The sequence below is a fragment of the Suricata suricatta genome, chromosome 11 (genome assembly GCF_006229205.1).
Source record: "Suricata suricatta isolate VVHF042 chromosome 11, meerkat_22Aug2017_6uvM2_HiC, whole genome shotgun sequence".
Classification (NCBI taxonomy): Eukaryota; Metazoa; Chordata; class Mammalia; order Carnivora; family Herpestidae; genus Suricata; species Suricata suricatta.
In genome coordinates, this window is record NC_043710.1 from 9105062 (window position 1) to 9130621 (window position 25560).

General features: G+C 57.8%; 4 protein-coding genes across 11 annotated transcripts in view; 2 read left to right on the forward strand and 2 right to left on the reverse strand.

The window, feature by feature from the left end:
• The first annotated feature begins 6 nt into the window (after nucleotides 1-6).
• Nucleotides 7-9710, forward strand: FADS1 (fatty acid desaturase 1). Of its 4 annotated transcripts, none has more exons than XM_029956202.1 (12): nucleotides 7-234; nucleotides 2263-2373; nucleotides 2960-3157; nucleotides 3845-3946; nucleotides 4057-4185; nucleotides 5594-5654; nucleotides 6915-6991; nucleotides 7940-8037; nucleotides 8236-8332; nucleotides 8589-8668; nucleotides 8775-8900; nucleotides 9265-9710. In XM_029956202.1, exons 1-12 carry the CDS (start codon nucleotides 43-45, stop codon nucleotides 9314-9316), a joined length of 1323 nt encoding a protein of 440 aa, XP_029812062.1. In that variant the 5' UTR covers nucleotides 7-42; the 3' UTR covers nucleotides 9317-9710. The 4 variants fall into 4 exon arrangements, with proteins under 4 accessions (XP_029812062.1, XP_029812064.1, XP_029812065.1 ...); XM_029956205.1 differs by lacking the exon at nucleotides 7-234 and adding an exon at nucleotides 367-496; XM_029956203.1 differs by lacking the exon at nucleotides 7-234 and adding an exon at nucleotides 1425-1641.
• Nucleotides 9711-13989: 4279 nt separating this feature from the next.
• On the reverse strand, nucleotides 13990-19677 carry FEN1 (flap structure-specific endonuclease 1). 2 transcript variants are annotated; one of them, XM_029914856.1, is made up of 2 exons: nucleotides 19529-19677; nucleotides 13990-15864 (listed from the first exon to the last, which is right to left on the reverse strand). In XM_029914856.1, the coding sequence occupies exon 2, from the start codon at nucleotides 15843-15845 to the stop codon at nucleotides 14703-14705; it is 1143 nt and encodes a 380-aa protein (XP_029770716.1). In that variant the 5' UTR covers nucleotides 15846-15864; nucleotides 19529-19677; the 3' UTR covers nucleotides 13990-14702. The 2 variants fall into 2 exon arrangements, with proteins under 2 accessions (XP_029770716.1, XP_029770715.1); XM_029914855.1 differs by lacking the exon at nucleotides 19529-19677 and adding an exon at nucleotides 18786-18972.
• Nucleotides 19154-22416, forward strand: TMEM258 (transmembrane protein 258). Its single transcript, XM_029914857.1, has 4 exons — nucleotides 19154-19260; nucleotides 20759-20868; nucleotides 21611-21747; nucleotides 22309-22416. The coding sequence occupies exons 1-3, from the start codon at nucleotides 19258-19260 to the stop codon at nucleotides 21735-21737; spliced, it is 240 nt and encodes a 79-aa protein (XP_029770717.1). The 5' UTR covers nucleotides 19154-19257; the 3' UTR covers nucleotides 21738-21747; nucleotides 22309-22416.
• A 564-nt stretch (nucleotides 22417-22980) lies between these two features.
• Nucleotides 22981-25560, reverse strand: part of MYRF (myelin regulatory factor) — a 32527-nt gene continuing 29947 nt past the window's right edge. For all 4 annotated transcript variants that reach the window (XM_029914971.1, XM_029914969.1, XM_029914970.1 and 1 more), the window contains one exon: nucleotides 22981-25460. In XM_029914971.1, the coding sequence (XP_029770831.1) occupies nucleotides 25380-25460 (81 nt within the window). In that variant the 3' untranslated portion in view covers nucleotides 22981-25379. The remainder of the gene's footprint in view (nucleotides 25461-25560) is intronic.

Sequence of the window (25560 nt, forward strand, 5' to 3'; positions counted from 1 at the left end):
GACGCCCCGTGCGCGGCCGGCGCGCGGCGACGCCCGGCCCCGATGGACCCCCAGACCCCTGCCCAGGCGCCGACCCCCCGCTACTTCACCTGGGACGAGGTGGCGCAGCGCTCCGGGCGCGAGAAGGAGCGGTGGCTCGTGATCGACCGGAAGGTGTACAACATCAGCGAGTTCAGCCGCCGGCACCCGGGGGGCTCCCGGGTCATCAGCCACTACGCGGGGCAGGATGCTACGGTGAGCGCGGCCAGACCCGGGCACTGGAGGAGGCGGGTCCGGGCGGCCGCCTCCAGAGGTTCCGTGCACCAGGCAGGAAGTTTGGCGTCGCGGACTCACGCGGACTAATCCGGGGAAGAACCTGTAGGCGTCTAGCGTACCCGTTGCCCGCGACCGAGCCCGGGATACAAGGGCGGGAGAATGGCTGTGAAAACTGGAGTCAGGAGAGAGGAGATGGAGGCCGGCAACGTGCCCGCACAAACAAAGGACTGCGCCGCCCTGCGTGCGTTGCGTTTGCGGTGTCCAAGACTTAGGCAGGGTCCAGAGTAGGGGGGCGGGGAGAGCCAGGGTGTACTGGGTGCCGGAGACCGCGGGGCAGCTAGGGCCGAGGGAGGGGAGGGGTCAGTGGCAGGGAGAGGGAGTCTCGATCTGTGTCTGGGTGGGTGGGAAGGGAGCGCCGTGGCGTCTAGACCGCGCGTGCGGGCTTGCGAGCGGGAGCAGGAGAGGGAAGCACTGTCTCGGGGACAGGGGCGACGTGGAAAGTAACTTGGCGCCCGCCGCCTTGGGGGCGCCCGCTGCCTTCGGAACCCCAGCATAGTGAAGGAGGGGCCTCGCCGGCCGGAGAGGACTAACGATTGCTGGTGCACACGGGATAATGGGGCGGCGTGCAGAAGGTTGGGGGGTGGGCTGTGTCAGCATACACTTAGCGAGGACGCTCGGAGCCGTCCTTGCATCCCGTGGGGAGGTCACTCGGCCGCAGGCCAGCGGGGTCTCCAGCTATGCCGCGGCGGCGGACAGCAGATGCCTTCCTAGGCTGTGGTTCTCATCCTTCCTCCCTCGGGCCCCGTCCGCGCGCCGCTCGCCCCAGCCCTGCTCTTCCCTTTCTAGACCACCAGCTCTCGGAGCTAAGGCAACTGGGGCCTTCTGCCACGTTTGGAGAGCCGGTGATCACCCTGTGCGACCCCGCAAAGCCTTTGCTTCGCCGCGGCCCCTCCCCCTACATCCTTTCCCCTCCCGGCGTCAGCGGTACGACCCCTTCCGCCGTCCCCACCCTCCGCCCTTGCAATCGCGGAGGGCGCCTGGGGCCCCCAGAGTTCCCGTTTTGTCGCAGCGGAGCATAGACGTCTTCCGGCTGAGGAGCTGCCCCTCCCAGAGATGCAGCCGGCCAGGGAGTGACAAGACCAGAGTCTGCAACGGTCACCCCGAGTGACCACTGGGAAGCCCGGACGGTGGCGGAAGACGTAGACGTGGGCTAGCGCATGCGCAGACAAAGCCGGCGCCGACGCAGGGTCTTCCCACAGTGTGATTTGGGGCCGGGGCAGAATGGCGGGGCAGCAGGATTGGCGATTGGTCCAGATGTGTGGTGCCACTGTCCGCCGGCTCCGCCCCGGCGCCCGCCTCAGAGTGCCGGTTCCCCAGAAGGCCTGGGTCTGCCTGACCTACCCCACCTAGCATTTCCAAAATTAGCCACTCTGGGGCCTGGGGGGAGGGTGGGGGGCGGGTGGAGTGGGCAGAGTCCCAGGGGAAATATGGAACCCTACGGGGAACAGCGGCCTCCGGGAGGAGGGGTAGGAAGGCAAAAGTCCCCAGCTGGCGCTTAGGGAATCTTCCTAAGCACATTTTAGGAAGAACCCTTGCACCAGAGAGCATCTATTGAAAGCCCCACAGCAAAAAACAAATCTCATAGCACCACCCATCCCTTCCCGTCGTTTCTCGCATGTATTCTTGTGCGAAAGCTGTCCTAAATGCGCCTGGAGGAAAGGCCAGGCCAGAGAACACTTTCTGTGGTCCCCTACCTGCACTCGCTATTCCTTGGTGTGGTGCCCTTCTTACTGGCACACATGCTGGGGTACTCCTGGGCTGGGGACTCCCGGGGGAGGTCTAAGCACCTTCAAAGGGCAGCTGGCTGGAGGGAAGGGGTTTGAACTTGGATACTTGGATACAGCCTCCTTGCTGGATCAGGAGGATGGTCTCTGGTGCAGCCCTCCAGGAGTCCAGGGGGCCCCTGGCTGGCTTCCTAACCAGTCTGTCTTCTCCCTTTCCTTGCAGGATCCCTTTGTGGCCTTCCACATCAACAAGGGCCTGGTGAGGAAGTATATGAACTCTCTCCTGATTGGAGAACTGTCTCCAGAGCAGCCCAGCTTCGAGCCCACAAAAAATGTGAGACACTGCTGTTCGGAGACCCTGTGGTTCGTTGCAGGGCAGGGAGTAGAAAAGGAAGGCATCGGCAGGCGACCTCAGTTGGTAGTTTTTGCAAGGCTCTAGGTCCCTGCTCCTCCCCCATCCGTTGCTGGGTCGGTTGCTGGGATACAGGTGGAAGGGAGGAGGTGGGGCTTTGGAACCCTCTAGTTCTCACAAGGCTGCCGCCACCACCATCAAGACCTGTCTGTTGAACGCTTACTGTGTCAGCCATGACCTTGTGTAACCCTCACACACTTTCAGGTGAAAAAGCTGAGGCTCAGAGAGGTTGAGCAGTGTGGTCAAGAATCACAGTGCTCGTAAACGGCAGGGCAGGCCCTTGAGTCAAGCGTGTTTCCTCCCTAGACCGCTCGCTCCTGGGCACAATGCCCGAGCGCTGTCCCCTGTCCTTTTTCCTCAGTGTCGTAGTAGATTTACCTGGGGTTGTGGGCTTCCCTTGATGATCTGGGGGTGGAGGATTCTCTAGCCTAAGAGGGGCCCTTGTCTTCAGCAATGTTGGGTCACAGTTGGGAAGAACCGCAGCCCCGCCCTCTCTGCTCCTCCACAGAAAGAGCTGATCTCCGAGTTCCGGGAGCTGCAGGCCACCGTGGAGCGGATGGGGCTCATGAAGGCCAACCGTGTCTTCTTCCTGTTGTACCTGCTGCACATCCTGCTGCTAGATGTTGCCGCCTGGCTCACTCTTTGGGTCTTTGGGACATCCTTTGTGCCTTTCCTACTGTGTGCGGTGCTGCTCAGCACGGCTCAGGTGAGAAGTGGTCACTTGGGTTGTCAAGAGCATGGCCGTGCTCCGCATCCTTGGGAAAAGCTCGTGTGTGTCTTGGAAGGTCCCGAGCCCAGCCCTGTGGCAGGGCCGCGCTGAGGATATGGGGCAGAGTTAGTGCCGATACCTTGTCGTCTGTGGCTTCCGTCTGCTCATTGGCCGCGCGTGCGCCTTCATTTTCACACTACATCTCCAACTGCTCCCCCACGGGCTCCCTTCTTTCTGTGGAATTTCTCAGAAACGGCCTAGTCCACTTCTGCTCTGGCCCGAGCGTGCCACGAGCCCAGATTCCGATTTCTCAGCAAAGCTCGGCTCTCTCCTCCCCACCGTGCGGCACAACATGCTCCTAATGTCGGGCCCTAGTGGTAGAACCTATTTGCTGAGCCTTCTCGCCTTCGAGTCTGTCACCCTGTCCTTTTTCGTAGTCTGGGTGTTTGGCCCAGCCTGTGTCCTAGGACTCCAGAGCCGGGGAGACCGAAGAACAGGGAGGGGATAGTTGCCCCCACTGTCGCATGAGTTAGCGGCAGAGCCAGGGTCAGGAGCCTGATTCCTTCCTGGCCATGCTCAGGGCAGTCATAGGGACTAGGGGCGACGTGGAGGAGCCCCCCGAGGTCAGTGAGGGGGATGCCGGGCAGGCGGGTTTTGCTCTCAGCACTAACCTTTCTCACCCAGGCGCAGGCTGGCTGGCTGCAGCACGACTTTGGGCACCTGTCCGTCTTCAGCACCTCCACTTGGAACCACGTCTTCCATCATTTCGTGATTGGCCATCTGAAGGTCACTGGGGTGGGGAGGGGTGCCTGAAACACCAGTTTCCTGGGGGTGGGTGGGAGGTGAGGTTGGCTTTTGGACTAAGCTTTTGGACTCACAGCCCCGCTTCTCTGCAGGGGGCCCCTGCCAGTTGGTGGAACCACTTGCATTTCCAGCACCACGCCAAGCCCAACTGTTTCCGCAAAGACCCAGACATCAACATGCACCCGTTCCTTTTTGCCTTGGGGAAGATCCTCTCTGTGGAGGTGAGTGGAAGTAGCAGTGGAGAGGCCTTTTTGCCAGAACAGAGGGCTCCGAGGGCAGTGCTCCGGTTGGGTCGGACACGAGGGCCAGGCTGGCTGGCTGGCTGGCTGGCAGTTGTGGGAGGCAACAGGCAGTGTTGGCAAGGGAGGCAACAGGGACAGAATCACCTGTTTCCCTGGCGAGTTCACGTCAGCAAACGGTTATTGCGTAAACGGCATTCTGCAGAGGACCGAAAGCATGACCAAATCTCCAGTCATCCTTGAGGGTGATGGATGGCCCTCCTGGGGGTGTTTTTGGACACTCCTACCCTAGGCAGTCACCTTCCCCACCCGCCCCTGTCCCTCCGCACTTTGATATCCTCCCGTGCCTCAGTTTCCCCTGTCCAGGGCTGGACTGACTGTCTTCATCTTCTTTGATGTCCAGTGCCTGGAACATCCACTGGCTGACTCTTCCCACCCACCTGACCCCATCCTGACTTCCGGGGTGGTTAGCCTTGGCTTTGAGTTACCGCCTTGCGGTTCTGAGCAAAAGTTTTAAGGCGGTTGCTGAAGGTTGAATGCTCAGCGGCAGCAGGCGGCTTTGAGGGGCCAGCAGAGCGGTTTGTAAAGTTCCTTTAAAACCCTTTGTGCCGAGGCGCCAGGCTGCAGTCTGGGTGTCGCCAGGTCCCCTCCCCCTCTGCGATCTCGGCATGGCATGCCAGGCCAGCGGCCGTTCAACCGATTCCCACCCCAGGCACGAGGGAGGGAGCTTGAGGTGGCCTGGCTGCCCTTCCCCTCCGGCCATGAGGACGATGTGCAAAGGCCTGCGGCACTGGGGGTCCCGACCTCAGCCAGGCTTAACGAAATCATTCCTACCCAGAACCTTCGGACTTGCCAAGTTGTTCTTGGTATCCTTCCCACAAACATTTGCTGATCTTTCCTTTGGGTTCAAGGGAATTTTGTAACATTCACGTTGAAGTTCAGACACCCACAGAGGGTCTGGTTGGACAGATGGTTGCAGAAGGGATACTGACCTGTGTAGGGGTATAAATGGCTGTCCATGGAGGGTCTGAGGTCAAAAGAGTACCAGATGGAAGAAAAGAAGGGGAGGACGCGGTGGGGCCCGGACACCTTATGACAGGGGTGTCTTGGGATGAATGAGGCGGGTCCTGAGGTCCCGGAGACACTGTCGTGCTCAGGCCTTATGTGGCCCTGGGCCATCGAGCCGCGTGCCATAGTTTGGTGCACTTGACTCGTCACAGCCAGGCCTTTACGTGCCAGGGCCTGGGTGGAGGTGAAGCCCGGCCTGCTGGAGCCTTCCAGGCCCCTGAAATAGGCCTGAACTCGTGAGCCGGGAAAAGCCAAGGTCACGGCAGGAGGGGAGTGGGTGCCTGGGCTATGGGTGCTGACTTGCATTTGCTTTTCTCCCCAGCTTGGGAAACAGAAGAAAAAGTACATGCCGTACAACCACCAGCACAAATACTTTTTCCTGGGTGAGTATCGTCACGCAGCACGGGGTGTGCTGCAGGGCTGTGCAGAACAAAGGGCTTTGTGAAGGCTTAGGGCATTTTGAGGAATGGCTGGAGGGCAGGTACTGCTCCCCAGCGGGCTCCTCTCTGCATGGGGGCCGCAGGCCCCTGCGCGCCTGTTGTGGCGTCACCAGGCTCCTGTTTGGCCAGAAGGCACTCGTGTTGTGGGCAGGCTTGTTCCTCCAAGTCCCACTCCGGCTTTCGCAAGGGGATTGAGCACTCCGTTGCAGCCATCCCAATCAGACCGCAAACCTTATCTTAGGCCCTGTGAAACAGACTTCCGTCAGAGTGACTCAGTGGGGCACAGTGCAACACCCAGGGGCACAAAGGTAGATGGGCTACGGGAGGACTGGATTCAGAAAGGAAGTAGAGCACATAGCACATAGAGCAGAAGAGGAGGGCGTTTCCTGCGGCCGTCTTAGGCTCTTGCTGAAGACTGCTCTGTGCTCTTTGCTTTTCATATCTCCCTAATGCCTAAGAATTCAGGTTTCGAAAGGAAGGGTGGGGAAGATTTTGTTGATCCCATTTAGTTTCAAAAGAACTCACCCTAATTGCCTATGACGTAACCGTCACTCCTGGAGATGAGTGTTAGAATCCCATTCCCGGCAGGTGGGGACCTACGAGCCGCCGGGGAGCCCTGTGACGCAGGGGTTTGTGGGTAGGCCTCGGGGCCCAGCAGAGAAGGGCTACAGAAACGGCAGTGAGCCTGCAACTCACACCCCTGACCTCCAGGGTTCGGCTTCAGTGGCCCAGGCGCAGGTCCCTAGTCCGAGGAAGTGAGCTTTCAGCCTGGGAAGCATCGGCAGGGCCCGCCCCTGCTCCACGCTGGCGGGCGCGCGCACACAGACACACAGACACACACACACACACACACACACACACACACACACACTCACTCACACACTTTCCTGCTCCTGTCCCTTCGCCTGCACTGCAGAGCAGCCCAGAGCACAGGGCAGGTGGCCATGAGGACTGGCAGGGCCAGTTTCCAGCTGTTCCCCGCTGCCCTCTTCCCCTGGAAAGGAATGCCCCCCCCACCTGCCCTGGCATCCTCATGGGGGGTGCTGCCTTCTGCAGACTCGAATTCGTGCCCACTCGCAGTGCCCGCCGGTGTCTGAGGCACGCCCAGGTGGCCGGAAGGGGCCACAACACAGCCCACCTCTCTGGCCCTGAACCCGCCCCCGTGCTGCTCACGCCTCCTGCCTGTCTCCATTTCCTCCCCAGTTGGGCCCCCAGCCTTGCTGCCTCTCTACTTCCAGTGGTATATTTTCTATTTTGTTTTCCGGCGGAAGAAGTGGGTGGTGAGTATCCATGGCCCCAGAGTCCCCGTCCCTGGTCTTCAGTGCCCTGACAGAGGGGAAACGGGGTTCTCCAGAGGAAATCCCACCGCGATCTGTCCCAGGCCTAACTTAGAGCAAAGTAATAGGACCAAGCATAGACCTTCCTTGTCTCTAGATGGCATGATCTGAGCCCCACAGACGCCCTGACTCCCACCCAGTGCCCTATTGCATCCTTATGGCATCTCCCGAGGTTTTCGTGCTCAGCTGAAAGCCCGGGACCAGGCTGGGGGTGAGGGTGGTGGAGTGGGAGCAGATGAGTAAGAAATGGCGGCACCTGCTCTCAGGAAGTTTCTGATGAAACGGATGTCGTTGACACCAGAGAAGAGGTAGGAGCGGAAGGTTCTGAGATGACAGAAGGGCCCCTGCCTGCCTCTGGCTGGATGAGAGGCATCAGAAAGGGCTTTGCGAAGTCCCTTCTAGTGGCCTTGGAGGACAGGCGGCGGGGGCGGGGGGTGAGGATGGACCCTGCGCAGAGACGCTGGGAAGGGAAGGGCAAGCTTGGCCCCTGGACATGCTGTGGACTCCAGTGTCAGGGGGGGGACTGTGGTGCACAAAGCGGCCGGAGGTTTGCTCACGGCACTGGCACAGACCGAGCGTCAGTCCCGGAAGATTCATTTGGCAGCATGATGAAGGGAGAAAACTTCGGTGGGTTGGAAGGAGCTGGGGTGGGGGCGGGGGGGGGGCCTTGGCGCCTGTGTGGGAAATAGGCGAGGAGGACTGGGGGCTGCTGCCAGGACCGGGAGGAAGGAGAGGTGGCACCAGATACCGCAGGGCCGGGCACAGCGAGCGGTGGACAGGGTGCTCCAGTCTGGGCACCTGGCAGAACGACTGTGCCGTGCAAATAGGTGAAGTGAGAGAGGGGAGCAAGTACTTTGTGTCAGCCATAACGCCCTCTGCCTCTCAACGCAGGACTTGGCCTGGATGATCAGCTTCTACGCCCGCATATCTCTCACTTACATGCCGTTGTTGGGACTGAAGGGCCTCCTGGTCCTTTTCTTCGTGGTCAGGTAGTATTTGATGGCGGGGGAGGAGGGATGGCAAAGGAAAGGAGGCCACAGGTCTGGTCTGGGGGCCGTGCTGGGGCTTTGAGAGGCACGGGGGTGTTTCAGGCACTGGCCTAGGAAGAGGCCCAGCTAGAGCAGGGCCCTGGGGGAGAGGATGGGCTCTGACTTGTACTGTGCTTGTCTGTGCGCCATTTCCACCAGGTTTCTGGAGAGCAACTGGTTTGTGTGGGTCACACAGATGAACCACATCCCCATGCACATCGATCACGACCAGAACAAGGACTGGGTCTCCACACAGGTGAGGGGCAGCCACTGGGAAGGCCTGGGGTAACGCAGCTACTCAGAAGGGTGCGCGGGCACAGATCCAGGCAAGGGGGTGGGGGCAGCAACACCAAAAGTCCCCCAGCAGCGCTGCCTCCTGAGCTGGAGGCTTCTGTCCTGCCACCACGCGGAGAAGGGAGTGGCCAGGGCTGGGGCCACACCCTCTCCTCCCAGCCGGTTGGTTGGCTGGCACTTCTGGCTCGCAGAGCCATGGTCCCCCTGCCCTCCCCCAGCTCCAGGCGACCTGCAACGTCCACAAGTCTGCCTTCAATGACTGGTTCAGCGGACATCTCAACTTCCAGATTGAGCACCAGTACGTGGGGAGCCCTGAGAAGCGGGCCCTTGGGAGGGGCCGTGGGGGGCAAGCAGGGAGGTGGGAACAGCGGCGTAGGAGCCACTGACCGCCCAGTTCTCCCCAGTCTTTTCCCCACGATGCCTCGACACAATTACCATAAGGTGGCCCCCCTGGTGCGGTCCCTGTGTGCCAAGCATGGCATAGAGTACCAGTCCAAGCCCCTGTTCTCAGCCTTCGCCGACATCGTCTAGTGAGTACCTGAGCCCGGGAAGGTGGCAGGTAGGGTGGGAAGAGGGCGGGCAGTGGGACCGGGGACGCGTGGGGTGGGAGCCACAGACTAGTGTCCCCAGGCCTCTGGAATGGAGGTCACCAAGACAAAGGCAGGGTGCCCTGCTGGTCTTGTTGGCCAAGTCAGGCCTTGGCTGTCGGTGCCATGGCCCAAGCCTTTTCGCAGAAGCAAAGGGGTGGAAAGGGGCCATGTGCCAGGGAGACGGGCCTCCACACCTCTGTAAGCACCTCACGACGCCCCTTCCGTAGGGTGGTGTGGCTTTGGGGCTTGGCCCCACCCGCTCGCTCACTCTCTCTCACTGCTTGTTCCCAACTTGCCCCCACAGCTCACTGAAGGAGTCTGGGCAGCTCTGGCTAGATGCCTATCTTCACCAGTAACGAGCACCACCCCTCCCCCCATCCGGAAGGGGTGTTTCCGCCCCGGAGCAGAGGGGAGCTTCAGGGACAAAGCCACTATAATTCTAATATTCCGAGGGGGTGGGTTTGAGGAGGCAAAGGCGCTGACTCAGACCCCTCCCCTTTATCTTCTGGGCACAGATCTAAGACCCAGAGGGGTAGGGGACCGAGCGTGCCCTCTGGAAGGAGGAATGGGGCAGAGATGTGACTGTTTTTGTTTCCTTTTTCTAGTTTGGCTGATACAGATGGTTGGTGAGCCAAGAGGGAGGCAGAGGGTGTTTGGAAGGCTAGGGAGCGCACACTGAGCCCAGAGATCAGGAAGAGAATTAGCATTAAAATTCCAGCCAGGGGGCGCCTGGGGAGCTCAGTCGGTTAAGCGTCAGACTCTTCTTGACTTTGGGTCCCGTCATGATCTCACGGTTCATGAGATGGAATCCTGCACTGGGCTCTGTGTGGACAGCACAGAGCCTGCTTGGGATTCTCTCTCTTTCTCTCCCTAAAAATAAGCAAATATTAAAAAAAAAAAATTACAGCCAGGAAAGGGGTGAGCCTCTCTCACCAGCCCACTTCTCGGTGCCTTCTCCATCCTCACGTGCACACCTCGGAGGTTCGCAGGCTGGTGGAGGCTAGAGCAGCGGAACCTTCTGGAGCAGGATTTAGAAAGGAAGTATTGGTGCTTAGATTTGAGGCCTGGCATAGCACACCGCCTGGGGGGCTCAGCTTACTCCAGGCCTGGGGGGCACCTCAGTCTGCCTCAGAGGGCCGAGAAGCTTCTCCTACTTCTAGAAGCAGGCAGGGCAAAGGCCGGACTGTGGTCAGGGGAACCGCTGACTTGAGAGGATCGTGGCCCTACCCGTTTTGAGCTCCTGTCCATCCAGGTCCTCGGGCTGACCAAGAAAGAGACTCTGGACCCTCAAAATCCCTGCACCGCGGGTTCACCTCGTGTAAGCACCGGCCAGGGAACAGGGCACTCCTGGGATGAGGCATCTACTTCTTGATCCACAAGCAAGTGACACAGCAGGCGACTGAGTCCTCTCCTCCCTAGAAACACCTGGGGGTCCCCAGTGGTTTTCCTTTGCCTCCCTACCTGTACTAAACTGGGAATTAACTCCAAGTTTAATACAGTAGTTAGCACAAATTGACCACGTTGGGAGACCTAACTTATGTTATGGTATCACTTCTGAGTAGGAACGGTGAATAAATACCATCACATCACAGTTCTAAACCAGAGATAGGAAGGTTAAAAAAAACACACACAGGAGTTTGAGAACTACCACCCTGGGCTATTCAAGCTTCCTTCCCAGGTGGAGAGCCAGTAGGAATTTAGGATAATCTCTTATAAAGCCCACCAGTCTAATTCTGAAATACAAGTTTTTAATCTCCTGGTTCTTAACCGGTTAACCCAGCTGGAGACCGAATGGAGGAATGTGCTCAGGAGGCTTGCCTTAACTGCCAGGGCTTGCCCATCTCCACTGGCACCTCCTCCCTCCTCACACCCTTCCCTGCCAGTGCCAAGGAGGGGGTGAGCTCCCCGTTCAACAGCACCTACTCCTAAGCACGTTGAGCATGGTGGACACAGAGGAGGAAACTTCAAAGGAGAAGGAGAAAGAGCCCTAGGAGAGTCCACATTTAGTTTTAGGAGAGAATAAAGATCCTCTTATGGCAAGTTGGGACGGGGTTCGAGGGACCATCTATGAAAAGGCTGCCGGGATCGCTTAGAGGTTTGTCAAAATGCAGGTCAAAGACCCAACATGCGGAGGACAGGTTCCGAGAGCTCACTCGGGTCTTTTCCATTTGGCCTGAACCTGGTTTTAAACAGCCTGGCTAGAAAAATGAGAAGTAGAGTTGAAATGTTCTTTCGTTGGCTTCCTCCCTCCGGATAGGTGCTGACCCTTCCCCATCCCCCTGGTCCCCTGCTCCCTAGGGTTTCAGTGTGGGATCACCAGCCTGTCAAGCCATCTGGCTGCCAATCTGAGCAAATCCCATGACACTCTCCTGAGCCAAGGCCGGGCCCTCAAAGCACTTCAACCACTGTGGCCTTCTCTCCTGAACCTAGACCCGTGTGGTCTCCACGGCCACAGAGGGACACCCCTGCCACAAAAGGCTCAGACCGTTAACAACAGTAACAGGACTGGTTTCAAGTCCAAGCGGCGGCCCGAGAAAACAGGCTTGAAGACCACAAGTCGCCTCCAGTCACAGCCACTGTGGCGAAACTAACATTCAAATTCCATGTTTGAGAGTCCGGGCTCTATGTGCACCTTTGTGTCTTTAATTAGGCTCCGTGTCTGTGTCCTTTGTGCCAATTTTGTTACCACCATCTCAAAGAAGTAAAGCTGAAAAGTAAAGTTAACTTAGACCAACTGAAGGCTAATGCTCACTTGTGATGCACGATGCGCCTGTGCCTCTGTGGGTGGGGGGCCCCAGGCCTGAGCTCCAAGTGCCTGCCTTCCCCTTCGGCTTTCTGACCCCGAGTCCCCAGATTCCCCTTCACACAAGGCCTTTGGGCAGAGAAACACCAGGATCCTCCGAAAGAAATATGGCACAGGTGGGCTATGGCAAGGAAAAGGAAAGCCAGCCCCGTCTCATGACCCCCGTGTCCAAGCGCTGGACTGCCGGGTGCCCCAAGCAGGCGTGCCGCCCTTTCCAACTTTCTAGTCTCGGGATGGGTTGTCCCTAGAAGTCCCCTTTCTGCCCGAATCTTTCCCTGCAGGTGCAATGCCCTTTCTGCCCGAATCTTTCCCTGCAGGTGCAATGCCTTCTTAACCTCAATCCTATTGGAACAGCTCTCTCTGAGCAAGAATATTAGAACGTGTGAGGTAAAGGTTCATAGAACTGGTTTCCCCTGCAGCGTGCAGTGGCTAAACTTCTAGAAAAGGCCAGACAAGGTGAACTGAAAACAGAAGAAAAGCCGCTCTGCGTGTTCTGACTGCCACAGGGTACAAGCCCTTCACTGCTGCCCTGTGACCGCTCCCTACAAAGTCTTTCCGCCTCTGGGCCCTGGCCCCAGATCCTTGGGCTTAGAATCAAGTTACTTGGCCCTCATTACTTGTGTGGCGTGATCCAGTCTGAGAAAACCTGTTTCTACTGCTGGAGACGGTTGTGAATAAAACTAAGATCCCTGCCCTCAGAATAGAACTTTGTCTATACCAGTGGTTTTTGGGGTCCCCCCCCCAACGAGAGCACTGCTGGGAAGAGTATATCCCACTCCTGCTTCAACCGGAGCTCATATCCTGAGACTCCGTGTAAGATTTCACTTGAAACGCACACCGCTCCAGGAGAAATCTCGAAAACCAGCGGCCTCTAGTCTCCCACCAGCTTACTCTGTCGGAACACGGGCAGCTTAGCTTTCTGATTGCTGAAGTGTCCCTGTTAACTTTATTTTTGAGAGACAAGGCTCTAGCAGGGGGAGGGGCAGAGAGGGAGACTCAGAATCCATAGCAGACTCCAGGCTCTGAGCTGGCACCTCAGAGCCCAACATGGGGCTTGAACTCATAAACCGCGAGATCAAGACCTGAGCAGAAGTCAGATGCTTAACCCAATGAGCCACTCAGGTGCCCCTGTTAATTTTAAACTGCAGTGACAGGGGGCGCCTGGTGGCTCAGTCGGTTGAGCGACCAACTTCACTCAGGTCATGACCTTGTGGTTCATGGGTTTGGGCCCCACGTCAGGCTCTGTGCTGACCACTAGCTCAGAGCCTGGTGCCTGTCTTCAGATTCTGTCTCCTCTCTCTGCCCCTACCCCATTCATGCTCTGTCTCTCAATATAAATAAATGTAAAAAAAATTAAAAAATAAGTAAAATAAACAGCAGTGACAGGAATGCTAAAGTAGAGACTCAAACAGGACAGAGCCTCACCAAGTTTTACCAGGATCACACAATTCTTGAAACATCCCATCTCTATGGAAACAGCAACCTGAACTTGGTGTCACGAGAGGAAACGAGAAAGTGACGTCTGAAGTGCAGTTTTTAACAATTTGTAAACTGGTAGATGCTCAGATGCTATGAAGTAGTTGATCGAAATTGTGAGGCTCTCTCTGAGGATCTTCTATCTCACACTGACAGCAGGTGGAAAACTAGGAACCTGTTCAGTTTATTAAAACTTCTTTCCCAGGGCGCCTGAGTGGCTTAGTTGGTTGTGCCTTCAGCTCAGGCACAATCTCAGTCCGTGGGTAAGAGCCCTGGAGCCTGCTTCGGATTCTGTGTCTTCCTCTCTCTCTGCCCCTCCCCGGCTCACTCTCTGTCTCTCAAAGACATTAAGCAAACAAAACTTCTTTCCCAGCAAGTTAAACTAGGCATCCACCTACAAGTGGCTTCTGTACGGCCAAGGCCACTTAGGTCATTCTGTGGAGCATGGCGCCACCTTGTGGCCACTCTCACACCTCTTGGAACCGGGTACATCTGTGTGTTCTCTCCAGAGTGCAAAGAACCTTACCTACTGCCTGAAGCCTGGGGGCACTCAAGATGTTTTTGGGTTTTCTTAATGTTTATTTATGTGAGGACAAGAGGTGAGACAGTGCATGGATGGAGGAGGGGCAGAGAGGACGCGGGGCTCGAACCTTCAAGATGTGAGATTGTGACCTGGGCTCCACCGACCTGGCTACCCAGGCGCCCCTCGCTAATGTTTTCGAATGTTCTCAAAGAACGTGACATTCTGGCTCCTTTTATAATTTTATTGACTCTTTTGTTCATACGTTTAAAACAAAAACAGCACATGAAAACAAGCACCCCGTCCCCAAGTCTCAGCTGACCGCCTCAGGGAAGCCATTAGAATCTGGCCATCTTATGCCTCTAAAGGACCACCGTGAAGACTCAAGTTACATAGCAGGTTCAAGTTTCTGCCCACCCCAGACACGCAGCCCGCAGTTGGACCCCTGTGGCCCACTCCGGGGACCCCGGCTCTCCCTACTTCTCAGCGGCGCTCCAGGTCAGACCGGGGTTTCCTGCCGCCTCCCCTACAGGGCCGGGCAAGGCCGAGCCAGGGAGAAACCCAGTCCGGTGCCACCCACCCCCCCTTCCCGTCAGCCACCAGTTGGGCCAGTCAGGAAATCAGTTTTACACAGACTTCCATCTCTACCACTTATCCCCCACCCCCTCTTCAAAACCTGGAGCTGTCCCTTTCCCATAACAATAGGATCGGAGTCCATGAGAGTGCCTGCCGGGCCTTAGGGGCCTGGACACACTTTCCTGAGCTAAGAGAGAAGAAAACAAAGTGTCCCCGGCGCCTTCCTGCCGCAAGATCAAGTACAGAAGGGCAAGCGCTAAGGGGCAGGGGGAGCTGGGGAAGCATCGCGAGCCCCCCCCCCCCGGCACGAAGCTCTCTTGGGTTGAGGTCCCAGCGAGGCCAGTACTCCAGGGCCGGGGACGCGCCTTTATTTCCCCCCTTTGAACTTGCCGGCTGCCCCAGGCTTCGCCTTCTTCTTGGCGGACCCCTTGGGCTCGGGCGCCTTGCGCTTGGCCGACGAGAGCGAGCCGGTCACCTTGAAGAAGTCGTCCAGGCGGCCCTGCGTGTTCCCCTGGCGGCTCTTGCTCAGCCGCCGGACCCCGCTGCGGATCCGCTCCTCCGAGAACTGCTTTTCGCCGCACATGAACTTGATGAGCTCCTCCTCATTCGGCTCGCCCCACTTCAGCTCCACGGACGCCGGGTCGAGCACCTCGGGCTCCAGGAAGAGCTGCTGGGCCTCCTTGTGCAGCCAGTTCTCGGGCACGGCGTACTTGCTGGGGTCGAGGCGGCGCACGATCTCCTCGATGCTCTTGTGCTTCTGGATGAGGTCCACGGCCCGCTTGGGCCCGATGCCCCGGATGCTCTCGCAGTAGTCGCTGCCCAGCAGGATGCACAGGTCCACGAACTGCTCCTGCGTGAGGCCCAGCTCCTGCAGGATCCGGCTCAGGTGGAACTCCTGGATGGGCAGCTTCTTGGCCTCGCTGGCCGTCAGGTGCCGCATGAGCACGGGGCTGCCGAAGGTCAGGCAGTCCATGTCCTCCGTGGCCGCGGCGTAGACTTTGCCGGCCTTGGCGAGGGCGGCGCAGCTGGCCTCGGCCTCGCTGGGCGCGTCCAGGTACGGGACGCCCATGAGGCTGAGCAGCTGCTTGCACTCGTCGTTGTGCTGCTTGGTGACCTTCACCAGGCGCTTGGTCAACTTCTCCACCTCGTCCCCGGCGCCGGCGGCCTGGGCCTGCCGCAGCTGCTTCTCGGCCTCGGCCCGCCGCTCGCTGCGCTTGGCCAGCTCGCCCGACTTGAGCTGCGGTGGCTTGCCGTCAAAGACGTACACGGGCTTGATGCCATTCTCCATCATGCGGATGGTGCGGTAGAACATGCCCATCAGGTGGCTGGTGGTGTCCCCCTCCTCGTTCTGCAGCACGTCCCCGCCCTGGCGCACGGCGATCAGGAACTGATAAATGCTCATGGAGGCGTCGATGGCCACCTTGCGGCCAAAGTAGCTCTTGATGTCATTCTCCCGGATGGCCCCGGGGGCCACGTCAGCAATCAGTTTGGCCAGGCCTTGAATTCCCATAGTGAGACAGGAGGGACGGCTGGGGGGAAAAAAAAAAGAAAGAAAATAAAGGAAGAAAGGGGTGAGGTAAGAGGAGGGATGCCAGGGAGGCGAAGGGGCGGGGCTTAGACCGGGTGCTCTCTCACCCATGCCTCCGACTGAACAAACGGAGCTTTGGGCCCAAAGATGAACAGATGGCACAGGACAAGGTCAGCATTCTCAGGGACTTTATAGTCGAGTGAGGGGGGCCACTCCATTAACACTGAGGCCTCCTGGGTATCAGGAGGAAAACGGGATGTCAGGAGGATTGGGACACTGCCGATGTCGGGGACTTCAGGCTCTGTGGATACAGAAGCAAAGGGCTAGCGTGCAGTAAGGGCTGTAACTGACGTCCACGTCAAGGCCCCTCCGAGTCCAGAGGAGAGTGCCTGGCCCAGCCTGAGATGTCCATGGATCATAAAGACAGGACCTGAAGGACAGGCGGAGACTGGCCAACCGAAGATGATGAGACGAGGCAGGGAAAAGACACCCACGGAAGAAGGGTGAATGTGGACCGTGGTAAAATGAACATGAGCGTCCGTCCTCTGTACCTGTACGCCGTCATCGACTGTCCCCAGCTCACCCTCTGGCTCCCCTGCTCTTAGCAGCTGTGATGGTCAGTTTTATGTGCCAACAGTGGCTAGGCCACAGGGCCCAGCTGTTTACTCAAATATTAATCCAGGGGCCGCCGTGAAGGCATTTTGTAACATCTATATTCAGGTGACTTTGTTTTTTTGATGCTTATTTGGGTTTTGAGACAGAGCATGAGCAGGGAAGGGGTAGAGAAAGAGAGGGAGACACAGAATCTGAAGACAGGCTCCAGGCTCTGAGCTGTCAGCAGAGCCGGACGCGGGGCTCGAACTCACAAACCGTGAGATCATGACCATGAGCCAAAGTCAGGCTTAATTGACTGAGCCACCCAGACGCCCCAGTATTCAGATGACTTTAAACAGAGATTACCCTGCAGGATAGGGGTGGGTCTCCATCTGATCAACTGAAAGGCCTTGGGAGCAAAATAGGAGGTTTCCCAAAGAAATTCTGTCTGAAGGCTGCGGCTTTAACGCTTGCATGAGTTTCTAGCCTGCGGACCAGCCCTCTAATTTTCAAACTGGCCAACCTCTCCAACACCTGAGCCAATTCCTTACAATAATTCTCTTAATATATATCCATACCCTAGATCCTAGTGTTTCTCTGGAGGACCCTGAAGAAATGGCAAAAAAAAAACCCCAACATATCTGAAGGGAGGTATGTGGCTTTGTCACACGCTGCTCTGAGTGTCCCTTCAGTCTCCCTTCAGCCCTGCTACTGGTTTCTATTTCCACCATGATGCTGCCAGGAGGTTTAAGTCTTTCCCTTTGTATTTCCTCTCCACCACTTGAGTCTGGAATGTGAATTCCAAGGCTCCCATCTGACTCTAGGTCCCGATCTAGGAGCCTGGCAACTGGCAAGCCGCAGTGGCTCAGTCCAGTAATGCACTCCTGTGGTTCAGGCCTCTTGACAAAGAGTTCCTAGCGCAATGTTTCCTGAGCTTGGGTCAGGTCCCAACCGCACCCCCCCATGCCCCCGGCCCCTCACAATTTTTTGCCACTTCCATCTAAAACCTCTACTTGGGGGCGCCTGGGTGGCTCAGTAGCATCCAACTCTTGGATCCTGGCTCAGGTCATGATCTCACGGTTTCCTGAGTTCGAGCCCCACATGGGGCTCTGTGCTGACAGTGTGGAGCCTGCCTGGGATCCTCTCTCCTCTCTCTCTGTGCCCCTCCCCAACTCATGCTGTCTCTCTCTCTCTCTCAACATAAATAAACATTGAAAAAATTAAAAACAAAACCTTGTACTTGCATTCACTTAATTTTTTCTTTAAATGGACACCACCATTGTTTTAAAAACTAAATTGAAAAAACTCATCTTAAGGAATAATGTCTATGTTGTAGTAGTTACAGTCTAGTGGGTTTTAAAAAAATTTTTTTTAATGTTCTATTTATTTTTGATACAGAGAGAGACAGAGCATGAGAGGGGGAGGGGCAGAGAGAGAAGGAGACACAGAACCGGAAGCAGGCTCAAGGCTCTGGGCTAGCTGTCAGCACAGAGCCCGAGGCGGGGCTCGAACTCACGAACGTGAGATCTGACCTGAGCCGAAGTCGGAGGCTTAACCGACTGAGCCACCCTGGCGCCCCTACAGTTTAGTGTTAAATGTGTAACTATTCAAAAGGATCTGGGGGTGCCGTTTAAAGTCACTGTGTGCTCACTGGTGGTACCTGTCCGGCGCTCCCAGGAAATATTCTAGACCTTTTAGCTGTTCCCACTTTGCAAAGGGTTCTTTCTAAAGCATAAATGACGCTGTCACATCCCCTCTTCTGCTCAAGTCCGAACACCTCTCAACCTGGCGTCAAGATCTTCCAGGCTCTGCTTCTCAACATACCCTCGCAGTCTGGGGGCCAAGACAAAGTTTGGGGTAACGCCTGCCCTTTCTCACCGCCGCTCAGCGGCGCCCTGCTCCAGCTTCTGCCATACACTGGGCGCTCGGAATCCTTCCTCCCACACAGCCATGCAATCCTCGGGGTCCGGCCTCAGGCCGGCTGCTCTGCCAGAACGCGCACGGAGGGGACAGTGCCTGCTGGCTTAGCCTCCCACGACCCCCGACGCAGGGAGGCGGGAAAGGGGTCGCAACCGGTGAAGTTTACAAAATGTTTCTCAGCCAGGATCTCGGTCAACATACACAACGGGCCCAGAAAGTGGAGGCTACTTCCCGCCTTCCACGAACGAAGCAAGAGGCTGGGGGCTTCGGCGACCGGCCCAAGTCGCACGGCGGGGAGGTGGCAGGTTCGCTCTCGGCCTGCGCCCCGCGCGCGACAGACGGTGCCCCCCAGCACCCAGCGCCGGGCGGACCCCGCCGCCCTCGGAGGCGCTTCCATGGGGGTCTCACCTGGCCTTTAAGGCGCGAGGCCTCCTCGACAGCTAGCGCTGGGTCCGGTGTCGCCCAGGACCGTGCTTGGCCCCGCAAGCTGCTCAGCACCGCCGCGGATGCCCTCCCGCTCCGCCGCCTTCCAAAGCCCGCGCTCCCGTCACGTGATCCGCCGCCGCGCACAGCCTCCTGGGAAGTGTAGTGCAGGGCCGACGCCCTCGGCCAACTTTCCTGGGGGCAAAGGGGGATTTCCTTCCGGGGGTAACGAACCCTCCCGGCGGCTCTCCCCTACCCTTCTCCCTCGCTTGCCCCAACTCCATATCACGGCCCCACAGGCCCCGGCTGCCGCTACCTCCAAAAACTACAGGACTACAAATCCCACAATGCCACGCGCGCGGGCGCACTTCCTCTTCCGGCTGAACAAGGCGCCTGCTCCTGCCGACGTGTTATTCCTGTGGCGGAGCGGCGGATTGCCCTGTGCCTGGCTGGCAAAATGGTGAGAGCGTTGAGGGGTGTTCCAGACAGGGCTGTGATGATGACCCCCCTCGGGGCCCGTCCCACACCCCGTTTCTCTTGCGAAGATCTCAGACGCCCGAGATCCAAACATCCGAGGCTCCTATATCCGGCTTGGGCTTGAGGGGCGGGGAGGGAAGGAAGCCCCTTGCCACGGACTCTTAACCTTAGGCTGAGGTTTTGATTCCCGCGATTTTTAAGGGTGACGCTTGTGCGGTACATTTTTAACACCTTGAGCTTTTATCTGTTACCTGGTGATCAAGCCGTTATCTCTATTTGGAAAGTTCTTCCTCCTGCAGAACTCGTACTCATCCTGCAAGGCCCAGGGCAGATGTCCCCTTCTTGGTGAAGCACTTCCAACTCTTTCAGGCACTTGGCCGCTCTCTCCTGGGAGCTCCCACAACCCAGGTACAGACCTCTTGCCACATGTCACAGACTTCTTTGTTATCTGCCACGCCTCCTAGTGACCACCCTGTGACGTGCAGCCAGCTCTGGGCTGATGCCTATTCATCTTTGTATTCCCGGTGCCAAACACAGGGCCTGCGATTGGAGGCTCAATAAATGGCGACGATTGTCTTTATCATTTGGAGGGGGGGGGGCATAAATGTTTACTGAATTGAATTCCAGTGTCTCTTAGAACAATGGGGTCGATTTGTTTCTCTACAGTTGTTGTGTTCTGGATTTTCGGGCATTGGCTGGCGAATGACAATGAGAGTTAACATTCGTACAGAACTTTACAGCCCTCCTTCCCCAGCATTATCTCATAATCTTCCCTGTAGCGTCGGGAAGGAAACAGACACCTGCTGAGCGATGCTTTGTGCCAGGAAGTGAGCTAGATGCTTTGACGTTCGTCACCCTTCTTAAATCCTAGTTCGTCACCCTTCTTAAATCCTACGTCAGTCCTGTCAGGGGAGTTGTTCCAACTCCTTTTCAGAGACTCATTCGGTTTATTAACTGATGTGTTTTGCCGGCGGATCCAGAGACTCTGTAATACTGTAGTGGGAAGAATACAGAGCTAGAAGTTGAGATATGGATACTGGTCGGGGCTCTGACTTCCAGGACATGGTCCATAAAGCTCCTAAAATTATAGGCAGACTTTTTCTTCCATGTGTTTTTTTTTTTCCAGGCAGAGTCCATATCTTTTATTACCTTTTTTTTTTCATAGTCCTCACTGGCCTCCAAATGTTAGGGAACCACTGATCTATAGCTAATTAATCACCTTCTGTGTCAGCCTCTGATTCTCAGCTGCCCTTCTTGTCTCATCTTGAAAAGACCAAGTGTCACCTTAGTTTACGATGTGATTGTTGTCATTTCCAAATGGAGTCACTTGATGTTGGTTCTGAAGGATTTCCGTGTTTCCCAGGCCGAAACAGACCTTATCGGTCATTGCAGGATGAGGCCCATGGATGGATGACCTCACAGACCCCCTCACGGTGAAGTCCTAGGATTCTCTGATAGCTCTGACCCCATCCCTCCCCTAGGAGCTTGAAGCCATGAGCAGATACACCAGCCCAGTGAACCCGGCTGTCTTCCCCCACCTGACCGTGGTGCTCTTGGCCATTGGCATGTTCTTTACCGCCTGGTTCTTCGTGTATCCTTTCAACCGAGCAGCCAGTGGGCCAGAGTTAGAGGTGTGGGAAGCTACGGGAGGACCCGTGCTGGGCATGCGCACCCTGCCAGTGTGGTTCGGTGCGGGGAGAGTGTGAAGGTCAAGAGATTGAAGGAAAGCTGTCAATGTCCAGGGCCAGACTGTGACCTTACTTCCCAAGTTCAGGTGAGCTCGGTTTGAGGACCGGGAACAACAGAAGGCCTGGCTGGATGGGAGGTTGGGGGCAGGGGATCTGAAGTTGGAAGAATGGCAGAGGGGGGGTGTGCTCAGGCCCAGGAGATCTGAGGCCTAAAGCTGTCGATGTCCAGGGCCAGACTGTGACCTTATTTCCCAAGTTCAGGTGAGCTCGGTTTGAGGACCGGGAACAACAGAAGGCCTGGCTGGATGGGAGGTTGGGGGCAGGGGATCTGAAGTTGGAAGAATGGCAGAGGAGGGGTGTGCTCAGGCGGCAGGAGATCCGAGGCCCAGTGCCAGTTCCTCAGCTCACTGGCTGTGTGACCCGGGGCAAGTGGCCTAACCCCTCTGGGCCTGATTTTCTTCATGGGTGGGGGTGGGGTGAGGGCTGGTATGAAGCAGCAGAGTCCAGGTCACCTCCGGGGGCCCCCTCTTCCAGGCGTGCCTCCTAGAAAGCCCTCACCCCATACTTTTGCCCCAGAGCTGCCCTGGCCAGGCCCCCTGTCCTATGCAGTACCGTCTCTTTGCTTCTCCTTGATCACACTGCCAGCTATGAGGTTACCTCCACCAAGTACACCCGCGACATCTACAAAGAGCTCCTCATCTCCTTGGTGGCCTCCCTCTTCATGGGCTTCGGAGTCCTCTTCCTGCTGCTCTGGGTCGGCATCTACGTATGAGCTCCCAAGGGTAAGAGCTGGGACAGGGCAGGCACTGGAGAAGGCGCCCATGTCCACATCGATGGGGTCCTCAGGCCCGTGTGGCCCTTTGGTTAATGGAGACAGACGCAGCAGAGCCCTCTGCCTCTTTCCCTGTCCCTGACAGGGCACTGTGACCTATACTGTCATTCTGAGTCCTGCACACGGCCCAAGGCCTTGATCTGGCTTTGGGGCGTGCCCCGTAGGGCTGCGGGCGCAGGCTTCCGGCGTAATGTCATTCGTGTTCTTACACGCCACACGCCACTGAAGGGGGTCAGAGCCCAGGGCCCGCAGTTTGCTGCAGGGAGTGCCGCTGTGGTAAGTCTGAATGTCTTCCATCATTAAAAGACATCTTGACTAAGTGATTACATGAACCCAGAAAACCTGGCGGCAGATAATCCGCCAACCAGGTCCCTGAGAATCCGTTTTGGCGGCTCAGTTTCAGAGTGGCGCGCCCGTCAGCCCTTGCCCCAGGGGCGCAGGGGTTCAGTGAGGAAAAGAGGTGGGGGGAAAGGTCGCTGGGCTCATTTTAATACCCCTCTCCTCTTTTCAGGTTCCAGCCAGGCGGCTTCACTGAATTCCCGCTTTTGTAAAGTAATTTTTTTTACCGTTGCCGGAAGTGTCCCACCTGCTTACAATAAAAGCAGATGTGTGACCTCTGTCTGGCGCCCATCGTGCAGCGGTGGGTCGGTGCCGACCCTGCGTGACTTCCCCGCTCCCACCCCTTCCCACTTCTCTTCTGTCTTTCAGGTGGTCCCTGCCGCTGGGCAGCCCTGCTTTCTACCTGGGAGGGTGAGTGGGTGTGGGAGGGGGGGGTCTGTCCTTGGAACGGAAGGCTTTGTGGACAGGGAGAGTTGTTTTTACAGCAGACTTCTCTGGGAACCCACACCAGTCCAGTCTGCCCTGGACCAGTCCCATCTTCTGAATGTACTCTCCTTTCTGTGGGTTGGGGACCTTCGCAAGCTCAGCTTATCCCCAGAGGGGAGGGAGGTTTCCCTTGGGGGGCCGCTTTCACCCAGGTGGGGCAGCAGTGCGTCTGTGGGCCGTGGCCGGGGAAGGGGGCTGCCAGAGCCCGCCTCCCAAGCCTCGCTTGGGGCTGAGAAGGATAATGGGGTGCAAAGCATGCACTGGCTCGGGGACCTCAGAGATCCCAGTTGGTCTTTGCCCCCACAAGCGCCTCCCAGCTCCTACCAGAACAGTCTCAAGAAGAGATGGGGAGGCAGCGTCAGGTACAAAGCCATATTTATACATTTATTTATATATGTATATTTACTTCAGAAGGAAAGAACAGGGCCAGGAAGCAAGCAGGCCCGGGGCTGCTTCCCTCTACCCACTCCAGAGTCAGAGCTGGTACGTGATAAATAGGAGTCAGCACTCAGGGACAGGAATGGGAGTTAACTGGGGGGGAGGGGCGCTCTATGCACACGCAGGCTTTTATGGGGCGGGCATACTGTGGGCAGAGGGACTCGTGCAGTGAGAGGCCCTATGTACAGCTGGAAGCTCCGGGGAGATCAGCCCAGTGGCTAGGGGAATAAATGCCACGGGGGAGAGGGGAAGGGAGGGATGCCTGCCGGACACCCACTTACCAGTGCCAGCCGGGCAGCTGTCCGCCTCCAGCAGGTGACCTGCTCCCCTTCCTCGAAGCCCATCTGCCTTACTGGGCTTAAGGCAAACTTTGGTCCAAGGTTGAGCCCCCCCCCCCGCCCCGAGCAGCTTGGAGCCCCCCGCGTGGCCCCAATCCTTGCACTGAGGACCCCTCCTCAGGCATGGAAACAGCCAGCTGCTAACCAGATTGGGGCTATGCTGTGTCCAGAAGGGTTCCTAGGGGCAGTGGGGGGGTCACGTTCCAGTTCAGGACTGAGGGCCCACAGTCCAAGGCCAGGCACCCTCACTGACGAAACCCCAGGATCCTATTACAAAGGGCAGGGCTCAGCAGTTGTAAGGCATTTCGGTGGGGGGAAGTTCCCCCAGTCTGGGGGAGGGAGAACAGAGTCATCCTAAGGAAGGCCTGGCCCTCTGCGTGGCATGGGGAACCATGAAGTCCTATGTCAGAATAGAGGAGTCGAGCCACGTTGGGGAGGGGGCTGGGAGGCGGGGTAGCCCTGCCACCCCCCAATGCCCCTGAGGATAAGTGCTTTGAGACCATGCCAGAAGGGGCCTGCCGTTCCCAGGCTCCAAGGTCCAGCTCCCCACAGGAAGGCCTCCCATTCAAAGTAGAGAATGAGAGTTCAGAGAGGGGTAAGGCCTGTCTCCCAAGAGGTGGCAGAATGCCACAGAGCAGGGACCCCAATGCCCGGTCCCCTTCCTGAACCCATGTAGACGTGGCTCAGTGATTTCCATATCCTTCTGTGAGCCTGGATGTGGCCTCAATGCCCCAGGCATCCCTAAGAAGGGTTAACTTAACATTGGCACTTGAGACCAGACTTCTTCCTAATACCAGCCCACTGCTCCGCTTCTACGAGGAGCAAGCGCATGGAGACCGGCCTGCTGCAGAGCATGGGTCCCCTCCAGCTCAGCTGTCTGGACCCAACATGGGAGCCCTTGATCTGGGGAGACAAGTACGAAGGGAGAAGCCAGAGTCTTGGTGGTGGGGAGTGGCCCGGGTGTCTCACGCCTCCCTGGGATGGGTCGGAGCCAGGGCCCTGTCACTGCTCCGGGCTTTCCATCTCCAACCTCCACTCCTCCTCTGGCTTAAGTGCATTTTAGTAATTATTCCACTAATAACCGCAAACCTCTTTGCATCCACGCACCAGCCAAGGCCAGCCGGCTGCCTTGCAGGGGCTCCTGTTCTCTGCCCAGAGAGGATGAGGAGGCCCCAGTACGGCTGCAAAGCTCTGGAAGCTCCCAGGCCATGGGACCCTAACACTATGGGGCGGCGGAGGGGGGCTTCCCTTCCAGAATCCTCCAGGGCCCAGGGCTTACCTAGCCCGCCACCCCCCTCCCTCACTGGTTCAGCCAGGCACAAAGTAGACATAAGGCACATGGTCAGTGTCGCCAACCCGTCCAGGGCTGGCTTCGGCTGTCCTGGGAGCTCATGCCCCAGGGAGAAGAGTCCTCCGGGGCTGCCCTTAAAGCTTAAAAGTCCCAAGGCCAGCGTAACAGTCAAACCGCCTCGCCACCCACGGGGAGCAGCTGTGCGGGGATGGCGGTGTCCCCTCCACTGACCCATGCAGCCAGCCGAGTCGTTTAGGGCTCCATCCAACTCCCCGGCTGATACCAAAGTCAGCAGGGCCCCTCTCCAAAGGAGTGGGGGTGGGAGGCAAGCTCTGCACAGTCACAGGCTTACCCTTGCGTCCAGGGCACCTGAGGCCAGCCCTCCGGCCACCATAACCGCACAGATAGGAATGGGTCCTGTCCTGGCCCCAGGAGGTCTCTGCCCCCCCCCCCCCCCGGTGGCGTGTGAGGGGCAACCAGCAGGAACAGCAACTCCAGTGTGAAGACTTCCAGTTTCACCAGTGGTGGGGAGGGCCGAGCCCGGCTCAGTCTCTCCAGGGGGTGCCAGTGAACGGCAGAGAGCTGGCGGGCGGCAGGCTCCAGTGTAACACCACCGCGTCCAGTGTGGAAGGGGTGCCCAGGGCCCGGCCCGGGCTGTGGTGTGGTGCTGCCGTGGGGGGTGGGGGCAGCTCAGTCACACAGGCGGTAGAAGTGGAAGTAGTAGTCTGTGGCCGGCCGGACCGGGGCCTCCGCGCTGCAGTTGGCCTGACCCTGGGGCGGGGAGCGGGAACAGGTGAGTGGCTCTGGGGGTGCGGGGCAGGAGGCACTCCCCCCGTGCCGACATCACCTGACCCTGCGCCCCATGTCCTGC

What these genes read in the sequence shown, in the direction of transcription:
- FADS1 (XM_029956202.1), top strand. Translation starts at nt 43, where the DNA reads ATGGACCCCCAGACCCCTGCCCAGGCGCCGACCCCCCGCTACTTCACC. An exon ending in TCGTGATTGGCCATCTGAAG is followed by an intron (nt 3,947 to 4,056) that starts GTCACTGGGGTG and finishes GCTTCTCTGCAG; the next exon opens with GGGGCCCCTGCCAGTTGGTG. An exon ending in GGAAGATCCTCTCTGTGGAG is followed by an intron (nt 4,186 to 5,593) that starts GTGAGTGGAAGT and finishes TTTTCTCCCCAG; the next exon opens with CTTGGGAAACAGAAGAAAAA.
- FEN1 (XM_029914856.1), bottom strand. Translation starts at nt 15,845, where the DNA reads ATGGGAATTCAAGGCCTGGCCAAACTGATTGCTGACGTGGCCCCCGGG.
- TMEM258 (XM_029914857.1), top strand. An exon ending in TTTACCGCCTGGTTCTTCGT is followed by an intron (nt 20,869 to 21,610) that starts GTATCCTTTCAA and finishes TCACACTGCCAG; the next exon opens with CTATGAGGTTACCTCCACCA.